Below are 23,889 nucleotides of genomic sequence, written 5' to 3'. Positions count from 1 at the left end.
TCCAAACAGGTTCTACATAATCGGTTTCAAACCGGTTCGATTTCGGTTCGGTTACCAAGTTTAATTGCCCACCTCTAGGTCGGTTGTTATGGATTAAGTTTGTTAAAACCAGCTTATTATCGGTTTCGGTTCGGGTTGAAACCGGTTTCTTACGATCAGTTTCGATTCGGGTTTCGGTTCGGGTAACCGGTTTGAAACCGGATTTGATGGAAAAAAATACAAACCGGTTCCAAACCGACGGTTTCAATCGGTTCCAAACCGGTTTCTACATAATCGATTTTAAACCGGTTCGGTTTCGGTTCGGTTATCATGTTTATTTGCCCACCTCTAGTTTGGTTGTTATGGGTTAAGTTTGTTAAAACCGCTTTATTATCGGTTTCGGTTCGGGATGAAACCGGTTTCTTACCAAGTTACGATCGGTTTTAATTCGGGTTTCGATTCGGTTAACCGGTTTGAAACCGGATTTGATGGAAAAAAATTACAAACCGGTTGCAAACCGACGGTTTCAATCGGTTCCAGATCGGTTTCAAACCGGTTCGGTTTCGGTTCGATTACCAGGTTTATTTGCCCACCTCTGTTCGGTTGTTATGGGTTAAGTTTGTTAAAATATCTAGATTAATTAGTTTGTAAACGGAAATAAATAAGCCCAGAAAAGTAACACAAACGAATAAAAAAATTAGGTTGATGTGGTCGTACCTGGTGCCGCCACATGGTTTATTGTTGTTGTGAATTGGCACGAATTTGGTGTCGCCATATAGTCTTAGGATTGTTTAGAGTCAAGCTCGAGCTCGAAATTAAATGAGGTAGCTGAGCTAGGCTCTTGCTCGATTTTAAAGTTAAGTGGCATACGTACAAGCAAACAAGCTGATCCATGACCTAAGCCGAGCTTGGGACGAGTTTGGTTCGGTTACAAAACTGAGCAGACTCAGCTTAGGTTGTTTCCAGTCTAATAATGTTTAGCTACTTTTATTTGAGCGAGTCACGAGCTTTTTGAACTCTGCATGACTTATTGGCTCCACAAGCCTCGTAAAACAATGTAAAAGAAACATAAAAAGGTTGATGTGGCAAAACCTAGTGTTACCACGCGATCAAACATATTTTTGCGTTGCTTTGAACTTTTGACAACTTCATTTATATAAAATTTTGGATTTCTAACATGTTTATTTGATAATATATCCATTTTATTAAAAAATGATTATAAAAATGTTAAAGATGGAATCGAACTTGAGCACAAAAGTGACGAGCAGACAAGGTTCCAATTCCACTGTCACTACTTATAATCTACATATATTTTTTAAAAAGTTTTGGCCCCAAGGAATGGTTGGGCCTTGGGTCGTCGCCCTCCTCGCCCCCTCCCTGGTCGGGCCTGGTCTATGGGGCCGAACCCACAATCAAATTTTAACGTTAGGGGTTTATTCGCTCAAAAGTTCCATGTTAATTGAAAGGCTACAGAAAATAAAAACAGAGGAAAAGAAAAATAATTTACTCTTTTCTAGATAATAATTTTTCAAAATCTTCATTGAAGTACGACAAATAGAGTGTTCATATTCATTTTTTACCGTTTGATATTCTAATCAAACACTCTCGGAACATGACTAAGAATAACACCAGTCACATATGTTGTTTAAAAAACGTATTTTTCGTTACGTTTGTTCTTTACCTTGTTTTAGCGAACCTTTTTAGCGAACCTTTTTAGCGAACCTTTTTAGCTCATCCACTAACAATTTCAGGAAACGACAAATCAAGTAATCTTGGTCAAGTTGGCAGGCCAAATCGGCTGGTCCAACGTCTTAACGGCTTTGTTTTGACAGTTTGAATTAATATTTCTTAAAAACTTTAGCTTGTATCCGAAACTTAAAAAAAAAAAAATCAGTTCATGATCATAATAAATCTTACATAAATACATATACGTATCGCAAAAACGAAAAGAACTGCATAAATAATAAAACTGGATTGAACCCTCAAACAAGCGGATTGAACCGTTCAACCACCAAACCATGTAAATGAAACTGCTTGGATCTCAAACCGTCCGACTTGTTTCAATTGAGCCATTGGGTCGGTTTCAACGGTTTTAACAACTATGCTTTGTTAGAAACCTAACCCCATTAAAGGAAAGCACTATGAACTAAGCATACTTATATCATAAAAAAAAAAAAAAATCCAAACGGGATCAAACGAACACGAATCATGTCTTTTTACGCAAAACATACGAATTCAACAAAAGGGTCGAAAAAAGTTATCACCTTGCCATGTAATTTGCGCGTTCGGCTTCATCTCAAGCCATTGCTCGGGTCTCAAGAGGACTCGCCTTCGAATCTTGATTTCCCGCCTTACTTTCAACCACATTTCCGCCACTCGGTTCCACCTTTTCCGACCGAACCTAGTGGGCCCACCAACATCAACCGTGGGCCCACGGTTCACACTTGGTCTAACGAGAGTTGAGGAACCAGACGCTATCGGGCTGCGTGCAGCCGGGGTCATGGCTGGCACCGGTGTAGCGGCCCGTGAAGGCTCCTAAAACTAATAAAACGAAACAAAACAAAAAGTCCATAAAACTAATAAAATCTGGAATTCTAAAAGGTACAAACAAAGTGGTCTAAATAAATACACTTGCTACTATGTTAACTAACTAGCTAACTAACTACCAACAGCAAGAATTTAAAGGAAGTTTAATTGAGAAAGAAGATGGAAGGTGTCCTGTTCTTCTTATGTAATCCGCCTTTTCTGATGTTTTTACGGATTGTTCGTTCAAAGCCACCTCGGCTTTTGCTCGTTTTTCTTCAGCGATTCTCCGTGTCGACGCAAGTTTGTTTGTATACTTTTCTTGCGCTCGAGATTTCAGTCTTTCCGCCTTTACCTGATCAAGATTTAACAAAATGGGCGGGTCAGATGGGTCAAAAAATGATTTGTGACAAAATGCAGCGGGTCAGACGGGTCAAAAGGTTCATGTAAAATGGGCGGATCAGACGGGTCGAAAAGGGTTTATGACAAAACTCAATCTTTCCGTCTTTGTCTAATCAAGATTTAACAAAACGGTCGGGTCAAAAAGGGTTCATGGAAAAATGAAAACTAAAATTTTCTGCCTGTCTAATCAAGATTTAACAAAATGAGCGGGTCAGACAGGCCAAAATGGGTTCATGGCAAAACCAGCTTATTGTTTTCTGAAAGGCAGAATTACAGAAATTGTCCTTTATGTTTACCTCAAATTTCACCGGTGGTCCTTTATCTTTCAAATTGATGTTTATTGTCCTTTACGTTTAAAAATGTTACACCTTTTGTCCTTTAGGCCTAACCCAGTTAGTTTTTATCGTTAAGTCTGGTCATGTGCCTTGCACATGAAGGTAAATTGGTCATTTTACCGACTTATTAGAAAAAAACATTTTAAAAAATAAAAAATACATCTCTCTCTTCCGTTCATACACCACCACCATCCCATCACCACCACCATCTTCTCCGGCAAGCCACCACAGCCACCAACCAACCCATTCTCTCTCTCTCTCTCTCTCCGCCACCACCACAACCATCTTCACAGAACCATCATATTATCGGTGTCGTTGTGCAGGTGAAGAAGGCAAACACCATTTTCTCTCTCCGAGACTCTCTGAAAACATTAAACATACCCATTAAACATACCCACTGTTCCTCCTTCCTCTGTCTCCCAGCCACAACCTCCTACACCACCGTCGGTGCCGCCGCAACCCTTTTAACTCCAGTCACTTAAGTTTGAACAAAGGAATGCAACCATAGTTAAATCGAAGGCCATTCTTCGTCTTCCGGTCAAATCAAAACCCTAATCGAAACTCGTTCATCGTCTTCCGCCCAAATCAAAACCATAATCAAAGTCTGTTCATCGTTTTCGGCCAAATCGGGACCATAATCGAAGTCCATTCATCCTATTCCGCCCAAATCGGACTCTGTTCATCTTATTCCAGCCAAATCGGAACCCCAATCGGAGCTCGCTCATAGTCTTTGAATCAAATCGAAGACATAAAGATGCAATCGAGTAAGAAAGAGAGTGAATCTCGGTTCTTGGGGAGCTTCCGGTGGCTACGGTGGCGGTCGTTATGCTGGAGCTTTTGGAATTACAGCCCAATCATGGTATTATGGTGGAGCTTTCGGCGACTTTCATCTTTATATCAAGAGGGATGAAGAAAACTATAGAGAGAAGGGGTAGGGAGGCAGAGATGGTGGTGTTTGGGAGATGGCGGTTGGAGGTTCGATGGTGGCTGGTGTTGGTGTGAGGGTGGATGGCGGTGATGATGGTGGCCGGCGATGGTGGCCGGCGGTGATGCTATTGGATGCGTGGAAGTGGCAAAGAAGGGGTGTTAATGGTCTTGGGTGGGATTTGTTTTGTTTTATTATAATATATAATATATTTATAATATTTTAATTAATTTGTTTTTAATATATAATATAATTAGGGGAAATATTAACAGGATCTGAAATTACGGTAATACCCTCACGTGAGCAGCACATGACACAACTTAACGAGGGTCTTTAATGGGGTTAGGCCTAAAGGACAAAAGGTGTAACATTTTTAAACGTAAAGGACAATAAACATCAATTTGAAAGATAAAGGACCACCAGTGAAATTTGAGGTAAACATAAAGAACAATTTCTGTAATTCTGTCTTTTCTGAAATAAGCAATTTGCCACGAGTAACTTTAATTTGTTCTACAGTTATCGTACTTATAGCTTGTTGCTCGCTTACCCATTATTCAAATGTAGCTCGGTTTGTGTTTATATGTCAAAAGAAAAAAACAAAAACAAAAACAAAAAAACATTTTGAACCACAGTAATCAGATAATCAGTTTTAATAAGCAAAATCCCAAATACATCCTTAGTGCGGGTTGCACATGGTTTGATCCAAATTTGGAAATTTAGGAAGTTCTTAATGGGATAATATGATCATTAAAATCATATTATCACAAAAATAGTTCTACTTTTTTATTTTTTTTAATTCTAAAAAAGCGTATTGGGAGGTTTTATTTTTTTTTTTAAAAAGAGTTCAGCGGGTCGTGCACGGTAACTCAACGACGCCAAGAACGATAATTTTGTTTACAGTAGGACCGGTTTTGCCATTCAAAAGGGGTGGCGACGCAGCTTGTTGCTCGCTTACCTGCCTCTTTATTGTAATTGGATCCTTTTATTTGAAATGAAATTTTACGGAGTAAAAAAAATATATATATATGCACTTCATATAGCCTTCAACCCGTTTCCTTTTTAGATAAACCTTCAACTTAACCCGTTTGATCCCGGTATGGCGGAATGTATATAAATAACATAAGCCATTTTATACCATTTTATATATAAGATGTCAAAATTTACCTCCATTCGTTTCATTTCCATTTCTGCTTTCCTCTTTTCGTGATTCTCCCAAGCTTGTATCTTCACTTCTTCGCGCTTGTACCTACCAACCAAAAACAATAGTCAATAATCTTAACACGCCATATACATGTGTAACGGGTGGTGTTTGGATATATGTTTTGGGGGTGATTTGAAGAATATTAGTCACATTTATCTCAATAATAATCAGTATTCATATTTCATACAGCATGTATAGCATGTTTGTTCAAATCTGGTTACTTTGACTTTTAATAGTCAAAAAGTCAAACCAATACAGTTTGACTTTAAACAATCATTTGCTTCAAGATTTTATATAAACGATCCAAACGAACACGAATCATATCTTTTTACGCAAAGCATACGAATTCAACAAAAGGGTCGGGAAAGAGTTATCACCTTGCCATGTATTTTGCGCGTTCGGCTTCATCCCAAGCCATCGCTCGGGTCTCAAGAGGACTCGCCTTCGAAGAATCTTGATTTACAGCCTTACTTTCAACCACATTTCCGCCACTTGGTTCCACCTTTTCCCGACCGAACCTAGTGGGCCCACCAACATCAAACGTGGGCCCACGGTTCACACTTGGTCTAACTGGAGTCGAGGAACCGGACGCTATCGGGCTGCGTGCAGCCGGCGTCGTGGCTGGCACCGGTGTAGCGGCCAGTGAAGGCTCCTGGCTAGCGATAGGCGTCATTTCGGTCCCCATATCCCTAACACATATCGATCTAACAACCGACCCCGTGTTATCACTACACCTCCACATTGACTCATCACAGTTGACTTTTATTGACTCAACATCACCTTCTTCGTATTCGCAGCTCGGGTTCTCGTTTTTTGAACCCGAGTTTATTAACCTTCGGTCATCAGCGTTTGAGTCATGCGGCTCGCTCTTTTCACCGCCTCTAGACAACTTGACTAACCATTTTTGGGCATCGTCCCATTTCGACGGTGTCGGTTTGCCTAGAGCGGTGCGGTGGCTGCCGCGGGGCCCACCGCCACCCGAAGGGTCATGAGCTGACACGTGGCTCAAACAACCCTTATCTTGTATTGACCTCATCTTTTGGTCAATATTGTTAAAAGTTATTTAAAAAAAAATTCAAATGACTCAAATCACTAACCCTAAATCCAAGATTTTAACTAACAAATATTAAATCTTAATATTGAAGATATTACTTAAAAAAAATATCAACTAAAGTACTCAAATATTAATAGATCTAAGTGTACACTATAAAGTTAACTACTTTCTATTAAACTAATACTTGTGAAACATGAATAACAAATATTAAATCTTAATATTGAAGATATTAATTGAAACCAAAAAATAAAAATAAAAAAAATCCAAGATTTTAACTAACAAATATTAAATCTTAATATTGAGGATATTAATTGAAACCAAAAAATAAAAATAAAAAAAATCCAAGATTTTAACTAACAAATATTAAATCTTAATTCTTAATATTGAAGATATTAATTGGAAAAAAAAAAAACTCAATATCTAACTAAAGTACTCAAATATTAATAGATCTAAGTATACACTATAAAGTTAACTACTTTCTATCACACTAACACTTGTGAAACATGAATAACATTAAAAACAGTTAAACAATGCAAGAATAAGACATGCAGAAGTGAAGCTAGTTCAAGATTATTAACAACAAGATATGCGGGCAAGGTGTTTGATAAAATGCCTGAGAGAAACAGAGGATGAATGTGGGTGGGTACCAATTGGGTAATAGAATCTTGTAACTTTTTTGAAGTATGAAAGTAACAAATGTGCAGAGAATAAAACCTTGAAAGTAGCCATTGATTTTGAGAGTTGCAGGTTATAAATATAATAATAATAATAATAATAATAATAATAATAATAATAATAATAATAATAATGGTATGGATATGGAGATCTGATCCACCAAACAGTGGGATAAAACAAGAAGAAAATATTAAATGAAATTTTGGTATGAATACTGGTTATAAATAATTTCAACTATGTAGTGTTTGTAAATTATAGTCTTAACTTTATTTTTGGTTGGTGTCAGTTTCAACTAAAGGTGCAGCATTGTTTATAACAGTCTAAGACTAGCGGAGGACTGCTGATCGACGGAAAACGGTTTTTGGCCGGAAAACGCACACTTTTTGCCAGAACACTCATCCTGAAAAACACAACCACTAGGGGTGCAAACGAGTCAAGCTGCTCACGAGCTACTCGAGATCGATTTGTTAAAAAGCTCAATTGAACTCGAGCCCAAGCCCGAGCCTAAAAGTAAACATGTTTAATAAACGAGCCTGAGCCTGAGCTTCATTTATCGAGCTTGATCAGGCTTGCGGGCCTGTCATTTATATAATTTTTTAAATACATATATGTGATAATTATTGATTAACATATAAAAATCATTCTAATTATATAAAAAATAATTTATAAATAGTAAACGAGCCGAGCCGAGGCCGAGCTCAAGCTTTGAAAACATAGCTCGAAACGAGCCGAGCTTGAGCTTGAGCTTTATGTAAGTTAACGAGCCAAGATCGGGCTCAGCTCGGCTCGTTTGCACTCCTAACAACAACCACCACCACCACCAACCGATTCCGATGGTGTATCTACGATTCTAACAACCTCAATAACCAGGACTTTTTCTAAAACAATGTCCGATCTAAAGTTACAAGAATGTTTCAGAAGAAATGGTTGAGTTTTCCGAGGAAAAATATGAGTTTTCTGACAAAAAACATTTTTACACAGCGACGGTACAACTAAAATTTAGTTGAAGTGAAGTTAAGACTATTATTTATCAATATGATATAACTGGAGTAATTTAAAACCAATATTGTTTTTTTTATTTATAAAAATAAATAAGATGAAACCTTGATGAAAACAACAATAAAAATCAAGTCTTGAACATAGAAAGTTGGAAACTTTAATAAGTAGTACAAGTACTACCCATCCGTTGAATATTGGGAAGTGGTTCCATGACACATATTATTACTATGAAAATAAATTACGAAAAGTATGATGACGTTGGGTAAACTCGGGCATTGTGGTACTGGTCCAGTCCTGTTCCTAGTTTCCTACAGTATGATGACGTTGGGTAAAGTAATACTTATTCATATGAAAATAAATTATTACTAATAGTTTAGGAGTGTAAACGATACAGGCCCGAGTTTACCTCGGATCTGTTTGGATCGTTTTGACTTACGAAAGTTCGAATTCGAGCTAGGCTTATTTTGAGCATTTTTTTCTAAATCTCAAGCTTGCAGCGTGAGTCATTTTCTTTAGGCTCGGCTCGAACATGACTCATTTATTATTTTATTAGTTATTATTTATTAATATATGTCTACACACATATTTTTAGCTGTTTTTTATATTTGAGAAAAACTTTAACGAGCCTAAACTAAACAGTGTAAAATTAATATATAGAAGTAGAAAATAGTTTTGCCATTTAAATTTTATATAACTATGTTCTTATAACATCTCCAACAAATTAAAACATGAAAAAACATGTCAATCGCTATATATTGTTTAAATATAGAATTTCATGATGATATAACAAAAAAATAAATTCATACTTTATAACATGTAATATATAGATAATTGGGTTCCGATCAAATACAAATTAAATTAATATACTAACTGTGCAAATTAAGTATTGTAATTATATACACCACATAATGTAACTATAGTATAATATATTTACAACATAGTGTAATTATATAATTACACCAGTTTTATATATATAATATATATATATATATATATATATATATATATTACATGATTTACACAACTAACACGTTAATTTAATTTATACATTAACATTTTTCTTAGATAATATTCTGAAATAAGTACCCAAAAGAAAAGTTCATTTTCACATAATAAGGCCCACAGAAGAGAACATTAATGTACTATATAGTCAAGGAATATAAAAACTAATACTAAATTAGAAAATTTTATGTACGTGTTTCGGGTAAAAGGGTCAGCTCTCACCTGATACCGCACTCGTATCTCAAGTCTACCGCAGTCGTATCTCAATTCGATTATAAGCTCATAGCAACCACACTAAATGATCTCTAGTTTTATACCCCAAGAGACTAAAACCTTACATATTTGTCATAGTACATTGTTAATATTGTTTTATGATTATAACTAATATTATAAAGGGTTGTGTATAACATTAAAAATAGTTTATATTTATATAAGAGAGTTTTTCTTATAAATACCTTGGTAGGGAAGTATACCCTACAGCTTTTAAGAAGGTCTCATCAAGCATTTAGTTTCATGTAAGAGTGAGTGGACCACTATGTTTGTTGAAATGCATGTATATCTTCAAATGTTCATGATGGTCTTATGCTAAAGGTTAAATATTTGTAACTTCATAGTTTATGATGATTATTTTTATAAAGATGATTGATATGTTATTAAAAATATTTGGTCCTTTCCAATGTGATGGAAGTTTGAGGTTTTTTAGTGAAGGCCCAAATTCAATACTCATAAACAACATTTGGGGGGGGTGGGGGGGGGGGGGGGGGCATTATTGACTCAATGAAGACTGAAGACTGACTGAGATCTTTGTGATCTCCGGTTCGATCCTAAGGGCGTCTGTGTTTTACCACTAGCGGACCTTCGAGCGAGAGGGTTATCCCCGGAATTGGAGACAGCTTGGAAGCGCTTAAGGGCTCAGTACGACTGAGTTGGATCACTTGACAGTAACCTTTTGCCATTGGTTCACCCCATACAGAGTACCTAGACAATTTTATCTTTGTCGGCCATTTAAAAAATTATTTTTCTTGCCAAAAATTGGGAATGTTGTTCCATTGAATTGAATTGATGATCGTTTAAACATGTTGAGAAAAAAATCTCGAGTTAATGGTCTTGTATAGTTAATGATTGATGAAGAATGAAAACCAATATATATTCCCTATATTATTTTTTGGTCCCACCTTTGTTGGAGAAATTATAAGGATATAAACAACACAACTATAATTTTTGGATATATTAATGATTATGGACTACTCAAACATGTTATGGGACCTAAAACAAAGTTTACCTTTAGGCCTTTTTGTATGTTAGAAGTAACAATGACTCAATGAGGGATGTATGATGTATCTACATAAGCATGAGAGAACAAATTAATCATTCACATAAAACATTAAAAAACATTTAACATATCAGTATAGATAGCATACCTACATTGCTAGAGGTATACAATATTTATGAAGATCTTCAATCTCTTTTAAGACCCGCTTTGAAGTCACGCCCCAGGTCCATAAAGAAATTGTTAAGTTTAAGCAAACGAAAAAGTGTTTAACCCGAAAGACATCTTATCTAACACTTAATAAAACCAATACTGTTAGTGTGAAATTGTCTTCCATATCACCCAACAAGCCGTACTAATCACCGATTTATTGTAGTGTCTCAAAGTGGGTGTGGTCTATTATACATGATTTGGTCAAATTACCTAAACGGGTTAATTTTGACATTTAGATGAGATTCTTGATTTCCCGAAGAAGAGCATAAAGAACAAAGAGGAATGTCACGTGGTTCAGTCTATCTCGACGGTGGTTTGTTGGATGATTTAAAAAGCTAGAAACGACGTCGTTTTCAATAATGTTCCTTTTCAAATGTCCAAAATAGTCAACGACATCAAGTCCGGTTCCTTCTTATGGGTGAAACATCGTTGCAAGAGACCAAGCCTTGAATGGAAAAAATGGTACAAATTTAACTTTATAAAATCTCCTTTATAATATGTTTTTGTACCTGGTTACTTGTTATATTTACTTGTATGTTCGGGCTTCTTGCTAGTTGTTCGTTTTCTTTTTAAATACTATTGACATTTCAAAAAAAAAACTAAATTTTCCCTGAAATAGTTATAAATATATAATAAAAATAACATCTTTTTATGTGAATTTTGAGTTAAAATTCATGTTAATGAGTGACCCTAAAAGAGTATACAGTGGGTAGGAATTTGATGACTGAACAGTCTATATGGATGATGACAACTTGACAAGGACCACTCCTGATTTTGTGACCCATGTGCATTTGTCTACCAAAATTTTCACCATTTATGTCATTCAATTTTATGTGTTTGTTTTCATAATTTTTTTGAGAATATAGTAAATTTGACATTTTTTTTGTGTCTAGTTTTAATAGTATACCTTCTGTTATAAATTCTGATATAAATTTAACAAAATTATTATAAAAATCACGACACGTTATCGTGAGAACGGCATAATACTTGCCGGTGATAACAGCCATCGGTTTCTTCCGACCGGCGGTTTTGGTATGTAGATTCTTTTAATAGTTAAATTTAGATCTAGTAATCATTTCTGAACCAAACTGGTTTATGTTGAATCGGTTTTAATGGATATGTATTTGACGGATTTGAAACTGGCGAATCAGACCGGTAGATTCTTTTTTTTTTAAGGATAGAAGGTGTGAATTAGATGCGGAATTGTGGATCAAATAACTGAATTTCAAAACAGGTTCTTCTCATAGCCCAAAATTAGCCTCAAAAGCCCGGTCCTATAAGCGATGATTGTGGGCTCAATAAAAGCTTCATGGTCCGTAAATGGGTCAAATTAAACCCAAAGGCTCGGTTATTACAAGGCCAAGTCAATTCCTGCAAAATGTAAAGCCCAAGCACTGTATGAGTCAGGATACGGTCCAACCCGTTAGTTTAAATCCAGCCGAAGGTCATGTGACTCATGTCCACGTGTCACGCGATTAGAAGGCAGTTCAAAGATTGTCTCGCAAGATCTACGGTCCAATTCGTGCTATAGGTTTTAACTTTTAAACCAATCAAATACAAAAAAAAGGTCACTATTAGAGTCGGTTACCCTCAACATAATGGCCCACACTCAAATGAGAGTGACGTTAGTACGTTACCCACATCAACTATAAATAGGATTCCGGTCAAGGTACAATCATCTTTTACACTACACACTATCAGCACTTTAGTTTCACTTACCATCTCATATCGTTTTACTAATTCTCAGGCCAGAGATTGGTCACAGGAACAACCCTCGCCTATGACGGGACTAAGGTGATCGGTTTTGTAGGTCCAAAGCTCTTTGCCGGCTCCGGCCAAATAGTCTATTCTCACTAACCAAAAGAAGTGCACAAAAGAACCGGTTCTGGACCCAACCCGACGGTTCCTACCCGAAATTGGACCTGACCTGACCCTAACCGCGGGGTACGGACCGGGCTTTAGGTCCCCCCCCCCCCCCCGGAACTGTACGACCCGGTGAAACCAGTTCCACCAATCCCCGGTCAAAACCCGACCCTACCCTACCCGAAACCCGAAAAAAAACCCCGGTCAAATACCCGACTATACTCGGACCCGGTTTAACTTTTGTTGACAGTCCCCGATTCCGGTTCATGAGAATACCTGGTTTGCGTACCTCAAATCCAAGCCAAGTCGTAGCACAATTCATAATAATAACATGAAACACAAATTAATTGTCATACTTTCAATCATGTCGAAGTTACAAAATATTCAACACAATCAATCAAAACACCAATCACTAACGCTTTGTTCCCGAGTCTTATTTAAAGAGGGGAGGGGAAGGAAAGGAGAAGAAAAGGTGAAAGAATCATGTTTCAGAGATTTTTTAAGGGAGGGGAGGGGAGGGGAGGGAAAGAGAGAGAAAATACTAGAAAATTTAAGTGTATAATCATCTTTCCAAATTGGAGAGATTATGAGAGAAAATGTGTTTGTATCATTAATTGCCTATTAACTCCTACATTTTCTTTCCCTTTCCTTCCATTTTCATTAACGCCCTGTTCTTGAGTTTTTTTAAAGGAAAGAAATGAAATGAAAGGAAAGCTAAAGATAGTTAAAAAATAAGTGTTCTTGAATTTTTTTTAGGATGGAAAGGAAAGGAGTAGGAGGAATTAGGAGGGATTAAATTGATGTTTTTTCCCAATAAATTGTCCTCCCAAAAATGGGCTGATTACTAAGGATAAAAAACCAAATTACAACATTACCCACTAATAACATAGTTAAGAACATCCAACTTAAGGGTAAAATTGTAAAAGTGTTATTTTCATCCAACTTAATATCATAGTTATTCTTTCCTTTCCTCTAATTTCCTTCCAACTCAAGAACACAATTAATTAAAAAAAAAATTCCTTCCCTTACCTTCCCTTTCTTATCTTCCCTCTCCTTTCCTTTTCTTTCCTTGGTTAAAAAACTCAAGAACAAGACGTAAACTCGGGAACACGAAATAAAGTGACACATTTTCCTCCCCCTCTCTTTCTTTTCTCTTTTAATTCTCCTCATTTTCTTTTCTCTCATTAAATGAAACTCGGGAACACAGTGTAAGTAGTAGTTCTTAATTCTTATTCTATATATTATGTGACACCAATACAAATACAAACCACTAACAAATCAAAAATATGGTACTGATTAACTTTACAATACTTACACCATCAAACCCAAAAATAAAAAATTATAATCATAATCATAATCATACTTAATACTCAAACCATATATTTTATTATCTTTTTGCTAACCGGTGTTAAAAACGCGCAGATGGCCTTGAAGAGGGTTAAAGGCGGAAGAACCACATTCTTTCTATCACATTATTCTGCAATTGCATTTAGCTTCTAGTGTTGGCGGTTTCGTGTTCTCTTTATTATTTAGAATAAACAATACGAGTTTTCTGTAAGTCGGTTTCCTCATCAGTGTTTACGTTATTAGGAGATTTTATGGTGTCGGTTTCCGTTGTTTTTCTCTTTGTTTTTTGGGATTTCGATGACCGTTTGCTTGTTTTTCGGCTTTGAAGATCTTTTCTGTCGGGATAACTTTTAGTGACAGCTGGCACAAGTGGCTGATACTCGTTGTTTACGGAAGGTTCTGACGGGGTTTCTTTCTCAATCGCTATATTTGCAGCTTCGTAGGCCAAGTTATGAACGATTGAGCTGCAGAAAAGTATTGTGTCGGTTGCTTCTTCGAGAGTCAAACTTCTTCCTTTTGTTCCTTTTTCGCCTTCAACCAAAACCGTTGATTCTTCTGACACAAAAAAACTTAATGTCATTATACACAATACATGTAAAGTTGGTCTCAGAGTTTGACTCGGCACATAGTTTAATGCTGCAAATAGCTTAAAAGGGAATCGGGTTCGAAAAGTGTATACTTAACTAGGCCTGTAAACGAACCGAACATTCGGTCAACCGTTCGGCAGGAAGTTCGTTTATGCTCGTTTATTTAACAAACAAACGAACATGAACAAACATTTGTGTTCGTTTAATTAGACGAACGAACATGAACACATGTTTCGTCGTTCATTTACGTTTGTTACGTTCGTTTACATATTAATAGAAAATAATTTAATATTATCTTGAAGAGTCATCTAAATGGTGTTATATTTGTTTATTTGTTTTCATTTAAGTTTGTTCATTTACATATGTTCATTTATGTTTGTTTATCTTTGCAGTTATGTTCATTTATACATAACCGAACACGAACATGTTCATTTAAAAAAAAAAACGAACACGAACACAAATTTTGTGTTCGATTAAGTGTTCGTGTTCGTTTAACGTTAAATCAACGATCACGAACATGCCTCTATGTTCGTTCGGTCCGTTTACAGGCCAATTCTTAACGATTATAGCATCAAAAATTGTCAGTAACAAAATTTTGTAATCATGTTTCATGCATTAACTCTATACCCATAGGGTTCGCGAGTATCGGGTATGCACGTTTGAGATTTTGTGTCTAAAATTACCCATTGGGATACCCATTACACGAAAATCAATCTTAAAGTCATCTCAAAAACCAATATGAAATATTACACACTCAACTAAACTTCTATAACATTAACAATTTAAGTTTCTAACTAACTCCACATACTATTTATTATACTTTCAAAATTATATAATATATTAATATACTCGGGCAAACAGGTTATCATCTAATCCCATATCCAATTACCCATCCCGAATGTTTCACGTTTTCTGTGAGGTTCGGGTTTTTTTGTCATCCCTACAGAAAAAAAAAATCAACCCGAAGAACACCCCTACCACAGTCCAAACCCGCAAAATTTTCTAAAGCTAATCCCATATCCAATTACCCATCCCGAATGTTTTCACGTTTTCTGTCAGGTTCGGGTTTTTTGCCAACCCCAAGGTTTAAAAAGGCGGAAACGAGCCTCGGGGCGTTTTCCGTCAGACTCTCGAGGCGGACTGAGGCGTAAGCCTCAAAACATTATTAAAAAGTATTAAAACTATATATATAATCTATAAAATCGCACTTTAACATAAAATAAACATTATGAATATTATGAAACCTTATTTAGTAATAAAACAAACATCATAAAATAGTTCAACCACTAATTTAATAGAAAACAAACATCATAAAGTAGTTTTTTGTTGTGTCTGTGTTGCTGTTGCTTGGTGTTGTGAAAGGAGGCACACCAATTAAACACTAACCATTACACAGTTAAACGATGATGTTTTTTAAGTACACTAACAGTAAATATTGGGCTGGCCCACTAATTAAGTATACTAAGCACTAAATGGGTAAATAAAATGTCCAGAAAATAATTTTTTTTGGCATATTTCCGTGTTCCACAACTTCTAGTGAGGCTTAAGCCTCAACGCCTCGCCTCGAAGTCTCACCGCCTCAAACCGCCTCGCAAAGGTCGAGGCTTAGGTTTCAGTAAACCCTATTGAGGCTAAGCCTTTTATGCGTTTTTCCACCGAGGCTGCTGAGGCGTAAGCCTCGAGGCGCGCCTCAGAAAGCCTTTTTAAACCTTGGCCAACCCTACAGAAAAAGGACCGGTTTCAAACCAAACCCGTTTTGACCTGTTACCCAACCTGCCAAACCCACCCATCTTGCCACCTGTATCTTCAATATACCGAACGACACCGAAGAATGCATAAAGAATAGAAAGACTGATAACTTATAGTATAGATATATGTACCATTTATGCTGCTTGAATGATTTCCGGTGTTGATATCCATGTCTGAAACTCCCATATCTTTACTAACCGCATCTGAAACATTAGGGTCGTGAAATCCTTCTATACTGCTCTCAGGATGTTGTGAAACGTGACATTGTGAAGCGGGAGAAGATGAACAAGTTTGATCAACTTCAACTTCTTCTGATAAGGCACCCTGTTGAGCTTCTGTCACGTCATTGTTATCAGCAGCTGCAGTTAGACTTGTACCTTCCTCAACAGTACAAGCCACTAAAGCATTAATATATTTTTTCAAATCTTCATCTTTTAGAACCGAAGCAGGCTCTTCACCATTTAAAGGTTCAGGTAACAGAGCTTTCTTTGAATCAACATTTTCAGTGCATGTGTCGTTTTCACTCGGAGTTTGTTGAGGGCCCACAGATGCTGAGTCAGCAACATCTCTCTCCACACGCACATCGGATACCTGATCGTCATTGACAAGTTCAGGTAACAGAATTTCAACGGAACCAACATCTTCAGTGCACATGACGTTTTCATTTGGATTTTCTTGCAGGCCCACGGATGCTGAGTCAGCAGCATCTCTCTCCACACAAACAACAGATACGTCAAATGAATCGAGTGTGCTTGTTCCAACACTGGAAGGATGGAAGGCATGACTAGAAGTTGCAGATAAAGATGACATACTGCGTCGATGTTTTGCATTCGCAGGGTCATAATTGTAGTTTTCGATGTCGGATCTCCTGCTACTCAGTTGACTTTGTAAACGAGGCCCAAAGTCAACAGAAGATGAAGCGGACATGTATGAAAGAGCATCATAAGATATGCTACTGGCTGAAAAATTCCTGCTTCGTGTAACGGGCCCCTTTATACTACTAGACCTTTCAAGAATTGTCGAGATACCTTTTGCTTCTAAAGACTCGTCCTTTGACTTCGGAAAGTCAACAGTTTGTTGAATTTGTTCTCCCCTTGTGTCACTATAACTTAAACTTGATTGACTTATTTCATCATGGTTGAGTTGATTGAGGACTAATTCTTCATGTTGCTCAGATTGTGATTCACCTTTATAAGTCAACTCCGGAGATTCATCTTTCACCAAAGTCAACTGAGGCTTCACTGTGTTGCTGACAAATTCATGATCTTTGTCTGACATACTCATATCTGCTTCGGAACTAGCCACCGACACTATGCTTGTCACAGTATCATTGGCGGTCAAAGCTGAAATTGACTTTTGGCAATTTAGACAAAGTTTAACATCATCTTTTGCTTGTGTTGTAACAGGGTACTCACAACCACATCTTGAACAAACTAGCATATCATCTTGGCCGTTGAAATCTTCTAACACTACAGAAGTTGCAGTATCACATTTCATTGTCCTCGTGTCGTCATTTACAGACTCGGCTTTTTCAAACATGAAGATTTCTTCATCATTAACATTAGAATCTAGGACCTTTGTAATTCCACTGGTTGCATCGTCATCAATATGCTCATGTTCTTCGATATCGTGGGCCCCACTAGTGCCTAAATCCGAACTTGCATTACTGCTAGTTGTTACTGAAGAGTTCCAAGCAGGACTTGATTTCCCAGCATAATAATTTGAAGTAGGGACACTCGAGAGAAGTGGTCTGAACATATTTTGTGGGAGTTTTTCTGTGATCCTACACAAAGTTATTAAAAAAAATATTAAATGATGTCATCTCATATATTGCATTGAACAACAAAAATAGTTCCAATTGTTAAAAGCAGCACTCACTACTCAGAAATTGCAAGAAAAGAACCAAACTTCACACTTTTTCCTGATTTTAGAAAACTGTAAATTAGATTTTTTTTTTCTAAAATTTTAATTTCTTTCATTATATAGAAACATAGATATCACATCAACATAGCAGGTAGGCGGGCAACAAGCTGCGCCGCCACCCCTTTCTGAATTGCAAACCCTAACCTGCTAAAGACATACCCCTGCCCCTTTGGAGTCGACACATTGCTATGCACAAGCCGTTGGACCCTGGTTAGGAAACGGATAGCTTCCGGTGCCAAGGAGCCAAAGGTATCAAAAGCCAGAGGGACCAAATGTGCTGTTTAACAGATAGAAAGGCATGTATATTTTCTATTGTTTAGAAACGTTGATGAGGATGAAGCATCTTATTTGTCATTTACTCATTTCAATGAAAATGTATAAGCCATTTGCCACTGATGTGACATTTAACAAATACTTTTAGAAATAAATATGGAAGAGTTCAATTTTTAATATTGTATATAAATTGTTTTTACTTTTGTACCATAAGCATTTTTTAGCATATGTGGCATCTGATGTCGTGGCTGGCATGACATCTTCCAGTGCCACAACAGCAAATAACATTTAAAACCAGTAAGAATAAGGTTAGTTGTTATTTGTTAATAAGTAATAACTTGTAAGTCGGTATCTAATGTAAACCCAAGTCCTAATTAAAAGTTTGTTAATTACGGTTTTGCCCGAAAAGAACATAACAGATACTTAATTACCATTTGGCGAAGTGCCATGTCAAAGGATCTTTTTGGAGCAGAGCTAGATGTAACCATTCTGTTTGGCTTTTGAGGAGAAGGAACTTTATTATAGTTATTATTCCTAAACCCGCTCACTCTCCTTGAATTTGACCGATCTGACCCATCAACAATAACGGACGGTAGAGATTCAACATCATCATCAGATGCAATTGAACCTTTTCCACGAGATGAGCCGATGCTTCTAGGTGCAGTAGGTGACATTGATTTCCTCCCGTTTCTAGAAGCCGGTGAGGACCCGCGTACGTAAGACGCGGGACGGTCGGCTAAAGAAGTCCTGAGATTCGGAGGTGCTTCGGTGGAGAACCCGGGAATGTTTACCTGCCACGCTTTTACTTTTTGTGAAGGTGAATTCCCCAAACTACCCCTTGTGGTGCTAGTGGAACCGGTACTTAAACGTCTTGAAGTTGGTGTAGAAGCCCGTGGAGGAGGTGAGGAAGGTTTACTTGATGGGGAAGATGGTCTTCTTGATCTAGTGATGGGCCTGCGGGTAGGTGGTGGGCTGGAACTAAGTGCGGATGTGGCACGTGCTCTGGGTTGAAATGGGGGTTCGTGAGAACGTGGAGATGGGCTCAAGCGATTTGGGCTTGGACTGCCTCTACTGCTTCTGTGACTTTTTTCCATCTATAATCAATCAAGTACACATTACATGCATAAAAAATAATTACAATTACATATGAAAACATTAGTGTACCAAATACTGTCTATTAACTTTAAGTATGACCAGTGTAAACAACTTACTGTTGATGATCTGGAGATAGTAATGGGTTGAGCTTGGGGTCTACCCCTTTGTGCAGGATTAACTCGAGGCGTATCATCATCCAACGAGGGAAACAGAGGGGTGTCGGGAGGAACCATTAACCTACATTTCCAATAATAAAATTAGTATAAAGACTAATAAGTAATTAAGTTGATATAATAAAAAGCATAGGAATTAAGATACGAAGCAAATGACTACAAACCATTCATAATCATTCTTTTCCTCTTCTGCATTGAGGAGATCACTGCTTTCTCCTCTAGCAGCAACATTGATTCCAAGCTTGTGATCTGAAAAATGTCTTAACTTGGTCACTGCAAAAATGCAATTAGACAACAAAACAAGCATAAGTCAGCCATAATAAGTAACAAAATCTCAACTTATTTTCTTTCCAAAATGTGCACAAGGTTCATGTTTACATATAATAGCTGCTTGATCACATGTAAACAGGCAAACACATTGGTTTAAAAAGCGGTGGCACTTCAATGTGTTTTGATCCCAAAAACCAATGTTCTCCAATGCGTTTTGATGCCAAAAAGTCAGAAACCAATGTGCAAAGCGTATGCATCACATATGTGAGGCGTTTCTTTTAAAAAAATAAATTCTAAAAATCTATTTATAGATAATATTTGAACTTGTTAGCTTTTAAACACTAAAATATAAGATATTCTCAATCTCTGGTCAGATTTGTTCACATACTCAAACCCATTGCTCAATCAATGGTCAGGTTTGTTCAATCAGATTTGAAAAATTCAAGACATGTGGCAATAAACGATCTAATTTGTTCAAATACTGGTTAACTGCATAAGTGCCCCATCTCATAACATGCGATGTGGCATTAATGTGCTCATGATGCGCACATTTAAAAACCAAGGTGAACATAAATCACTTAAACTTAATTAACTTACATTTAAAAGTAAATTATTATGCATATTACATCACAAAAAAATAAAGAACTTACCAAAAATGTCTTCAAAATCGTCATTAGACTGCAACAAGAAACTGTCGCTCTCTTTGTTTTGCACCTCATTAAATAAAGCAAGATCGTCATCTCTCTCCTTGAAAACAATCCCACTCTCAAGACTACACCCTCTTTTATGATTACCACCTCTTGGTTCTCTCCCTGGAGAACATCTCATTGCCGGCGAAATAGGCATTGTTGCTACTTAACTCATCCAACAAATAGTAATAACACAGTCAAATCAAAACCTAATTTAGTAACTTACACCTCCTGTAACCCTATATCACAACAACCCCTCTTAACAAGCTAATTAACTTATACATTAAACATTACTCCAGCTGCAGCCACCAAATTTACTTCATCTGAATTCCAATTTCAAATGTGATGCTATAAATCCTCGTAATATAACGTAAATCAATCGAAATCGCATACCGAGATCCAGGCGAAGATAAAACTTATCTCCGATTTCAACCGCACGCTGCTAGTAAGAAGAATCTGTTGACCTACCTGCATAGAAATCAAAATCAGAACCTTATTCAATAACTTACAAATTTAACGTTACTTAATTCAATCGAAATCACATGAAATAGGCATTGTTGCCACTTAATTTATTCATCAAACACCGTCAAATTAAAACCTAATTCAGTAACTTACAGCTCCTAGATCACAGTAACACCTGTTAACAAGCTAAATAACACACAAATTCAATATTAATCCACCTGTATCCACTTAATTCACTTCACATACATTCAATTCCAAATGCGACTAACGTAGCGTAAATCAATCAACCGCACGCTGCTAGTAAGGAGAATCTGTTTACGGAACTCAAAATCAAAACCTAAATTAGTAACTTATAGCTCCTATATAACAATAACACCTGTTAAGAAGCTAATTAACTCAAAAATTCAACATTAATCCACCTGTAGTCACCGGATTTACTTCATATACATTCAATTTCAAATGTGACGCTATAAATCATCATAACGTAACGTAAATCAATCGAAATCACATAAAACTTATCTCCAATTTCAACCGCACACTATTAATAAGCAAAATCTGTTGACCTACCAGTACGGAAGTCAAAATCACAACCTAAATCACAAGCAACGCCTGTTAACAAGCTAATTAACTTACAAATTCAACATTACTTCATTCATATACATTCAGTTTAACTCGAATATGTTGACTTCCATGTACGGAAGTCAAAATCCGTTGAAACAGAATAACTTAAAGCTCAATAACACCTAATTTACTCACAAACTAAACATTAATCCATCTGATTCACTTAATTCAGATCATATACATTCAATTCCAAATGCGAAGCTATAAATCATCATAACGTAACATGAATCAATAGAATATATTAACCTACCTGTACGGAAGTCAAAATCCGTTGAAACAGAATAACTTAAAGCTCCTAGATCACAACAACACCTAATTAACTCACAAATTCAACATTAATCCACCTGTAGTCACTTAATTCACTTCATATACATTCAATTCCAAATGCAAAGCTACAAGTCATCATAACGTTACGTAAATCAAACGAATATATTAACCTACCTGTACAGAAGTCAAAATCCGTTGAAACAGAATAACTTAAAGCTAATTAACACACAAATTCAACATTAATCCACCTGATCCACTTAATTCACTTCACATACATTCAATTCCAAATGCGAAGCTACAAATCATCATAACGTAATGTAAATCAATCGAATAAGTTAACCTACCTGTACGGAAGTCAAAATCCGTTGAAACAAAATAACTAAAAGCTAATTAACTCTCAAATTCAACATTAATCCACTTAATTCACTTCATATACATTCAATTCCAAATGCGAAGCTACAAATCATCAAAACATAACGTAAATCAATCAAATATATTAACCTACCAGTACGGAAGTTAAATTCGATTCAATTAGCTTCAATTAAAACCTAATAATTCAGTAACTTACAGCTCCTAGATCACAATAGCACCTAATTAACACACAAGTTCAACATTAATCCACCTACATCCACTTAATTCACTTCATATACATTCAATTCCAAATGCGAAGCTACAAATCCTCATAACGTAAGGTAAATCAATAGAATATATTAACCTACCTGTACGGAAGTCAAAATCCGTTGAAACAGAATAACTTATAGCTAATTAACTCTCAAATTCAACATTAATCCACCTATAGTCACCAGATTTACTTCATACACATTCAATTCCAAATTCAAAGCTATAAATCATTATAACGTAACATAACGTAACGTAAATCAATAGAATATATTCGCCTACATGTACGGAAGTCAAAATCCGTTGAAACAGAATAACTTAAAGCTCAATAACAAGCTAATTAACACACAAATTCAACATTAATCCACCTGGTCCACTTAATTCACTTCACATACATTCAATTCCAAATGCGGAGCTACACTTCATCATAACGTAATGTAAATCAATTGAATAAGTTAACCTACCTGTACGGAAGTCAAAATCCGTTGAAACAAAATAACTAAAAGCTAATTAACTCAGAAATTCAACATTAATCCACCTGTAGTCACCGGATTTACTTCATATACATTCAATTCCAAATGCGAAGCTATAAATCATTATAACATAACGTAAATCAACAGAATATATTAACCTACCAGTACGGAAGTCAAAATCCGTTGAAACAGCTCAATAACACCTAATTAACTTACAAATTCAACATTAATCCACTTAATTCACTTCATATACATTCAATTCCAAATGCGAAGCTATAAATCACCATAACGTAACGTAAATCAATCGAATATATTAACCTACCAGAATAACAGAAACAGCGAAAACAGAGAGAGAATGAGGCGGAATAAGCAGTTGGAGTGATAGATCTGGTGGTTGGTTTAATTGTCGGTGAAGTAAGAAATAAGAAATGAGAAGAAGAATAAAGGTGTGGTTTCAGAAACCCTAAGAAATCACGTGAATGTGATGAAGGTGGAGTGTTGAAGAGGAAATTAAATTAATATTAATAAAAGGAAAGAGAAAATGGTAATGTGGTAATGTGGGAGTAGCAGAAGAAGGAGAAGAGGAGCTGTTGCTTTACTTTGCTTCTTTCTTTCTTTCTTTCGTTGCTTCCTGTATTCGTTTTATCTTTTCTTTTATACAATTCGTTTTTATTGGTTTCAACTATTTTTATTTTGTCATTGTCAGTCCCAACTAACGAATTGATCACTTATAGTTCCAACTTTAAATTTATTTGTTTATAACGGTCCGCGGCTAACAGAATCCTAACACCGTTAGTTTCAGTTCGCCGGTAAAACGTTTTTGGCTGAGAGTCAATTTTTTGCCAGAATACACCACATGTACACCGCCACCACCACCAATTGACTAACCGTCAACCAACCA

At 36.4% G+C, this 23,889-nt stretch overlaps 3 protein-coding genes across 9 annotated transcripts; all 3 read right to left on the bottom strand.

Moving 5' to 3' along the window:
* Positions 1-2,554: 2,554 nt before the first annotated feature.
* On the bottom strand, positions 2,555-6,401 carry LOC143555338 (uncharacterized). The gene is made up of 3 exons (XM_077044903.1): positions 5,743-6,401; positions 5,329-5,410; positions 2,555-2,857 (listed from the first exon to the last, which is right to left on the bottom strand). Exons 1-3 carry the CDS (start codon positions 6,399-6,401, stop codon positions 2,642-2,644), a joined length of 957 nt encoding a protein of 318 aa, XP_076901018.1. The 3' UTR covers positions 2,555-2,641.
* Positions 6,402-13,672: 7,271 nt separating this feature from the next.
* LOC143555358 (uncharacterized) lies at positions 13,673-17,885 on the bottom strand. Of its 2 annotated transcripts, none has more exons than XM_077044921.1 (2): positions 16,256-17,885; positions 13,673-14,340 (listed from the first exon to the last, which is right to left on the bottom strand). In XM_077044921.1, exons 1-2 carry the CDS (start codon positions 17,880-17,882, stop codon positions 13,967-13,969), a joined length of 2,001 nt encoding a protein of 666 aa, XP_076901036.1. In that variant the 5' UTR covers positions 17,883-17,885; the 3' UTR covers positions 13,673-13,966. The 2 variants fall into 2 exon arrangements, with proteins under 2 accessions (XP_076901036.1, XP_076901035.1); XM_077044920.1 differs by having other exon boundaries at positions 13,674-14,343.
* A 769-nt stretch (positions 17,886-18,654) lies between these two features.
* On the bottom strand, positions 18,655-23,584 carry LOC143555359 (uncharacterized). 6 transcript variants are annotated; one of them, XM_077044926.1, is made up of 7 exons: positions 22,242-22,282; positions 21,881-21,942; positions 20,941-21,015; positions 20,509-20,846; positions 19,753-19,861; positions 19,532-19,652; positions 18,655-19,414 (listed from the first exon to the last, which is right to left on the bottom strand). In XM_077044926.1, exons 4-7 carry the CDS (start codon positions 20,702-20,704, stop codon positions 18,710-18,712), a joined length of 1,131 nt encoding a protein of 376 aa, XP_076901041.1. In that variant the 5' UTR covers positions 20,705-20,846; positions 20,941-21,015; positions 21,881-21,942; positions 22,242-22,282; the 3' UTR covers positions 18,655-18,709. The 6 variants fall into 6 exon arrangements, with proteins under 6 accessions (XP_076901041.1, XP_076901038.1, XP_076901043.1 ...); XM_077044923.1 differs by lacking the exon at positions 22,242-22,282 and adding an exon at positions 23,326-23,584 and having other exon boundaries at positions 20,509-21,015; positions 21,881-21,922; XM_077044928.1 differs by having other exon boundaries at positions 19,753-19,837; positions 20,509-21,015.
* Positions 23,585-23,889: the final 305 nt, after the last annotated feature.

This window comes from Bidens hawaiensis, unplaced genomic scaffold (assembly GCF_021521415.1).
Source record: "Bidens hawaiensis isolate Kalapana, Puna unplaced genomic scaffold, B.hawaiensis_p1.1 tig00018048_1, whole genome shotgun sequence".
Lineage (NCBI taxonomy): Eukaryota > Viridiplantae > Streptophyta > Magnoliopsida > Asterales > Asteraceae > Bidens > Bidens hawaiensis.
This window is presented reverse-complemented; position numbering and strand designations above follow the sequence as displayed.

Coding starts and splice junctions, on each gene's coding strand:
- LOC143555358 (XM_077044920.1), bottom strand. CDS start 17,882: ATGTTCAGACCACTTCTCTCGAGTGTCCCTACTTCAAATTATTATGCT. Junction 14,344..16,255: donor TCATTCAAGCAGCATAAATG/GTACATATATCT, acceptor TTTTTGTGTCAG/AAGAATCAACGGTTTTGGTT.
- LOC143555338 (XM_077044903.1), bottom strand. CDS start 6,401: ATGAGGTCAATACAAGATAAGGGTTGTTTGAGCCACGTGTCAGCTCAT. Junction 5,411..5,742: donor CGCGCAAAATACATGGCAAG/GTGATAACTCTT, acceptor TTTGGTTGGTAG/GTACAAGCGCGAAGAAGTGA. Junction 2,858..5,328: donor TGGAAATGAAACGAATGGAG/GTAAATTTTGAC, acceptor AATCTTGATCAG/GTAAAGGCGGAAAGACTGAA.
- LOC143555359 (XM_077044923.1), bottom strand. CDS start 20,704: ATGCCTATTTCGCCGGCAATGAGATGTTCTCCAGGGAGAGAACCAAGA. Junction 19,653..19,752: donor GAAAAGAATGATTATGAATG/GTTTGTAGTCAT, acceptor TTGGAAATGTAG/GTTAATGGTTCCTCCCGACA. Junction 19,415..19,531: donor CTATCTCCAGATCATCAACA/GTAAGTTGTTTA, acceptor GATTGATTATAG/ATGGAAAAAAGTCACAGAAG.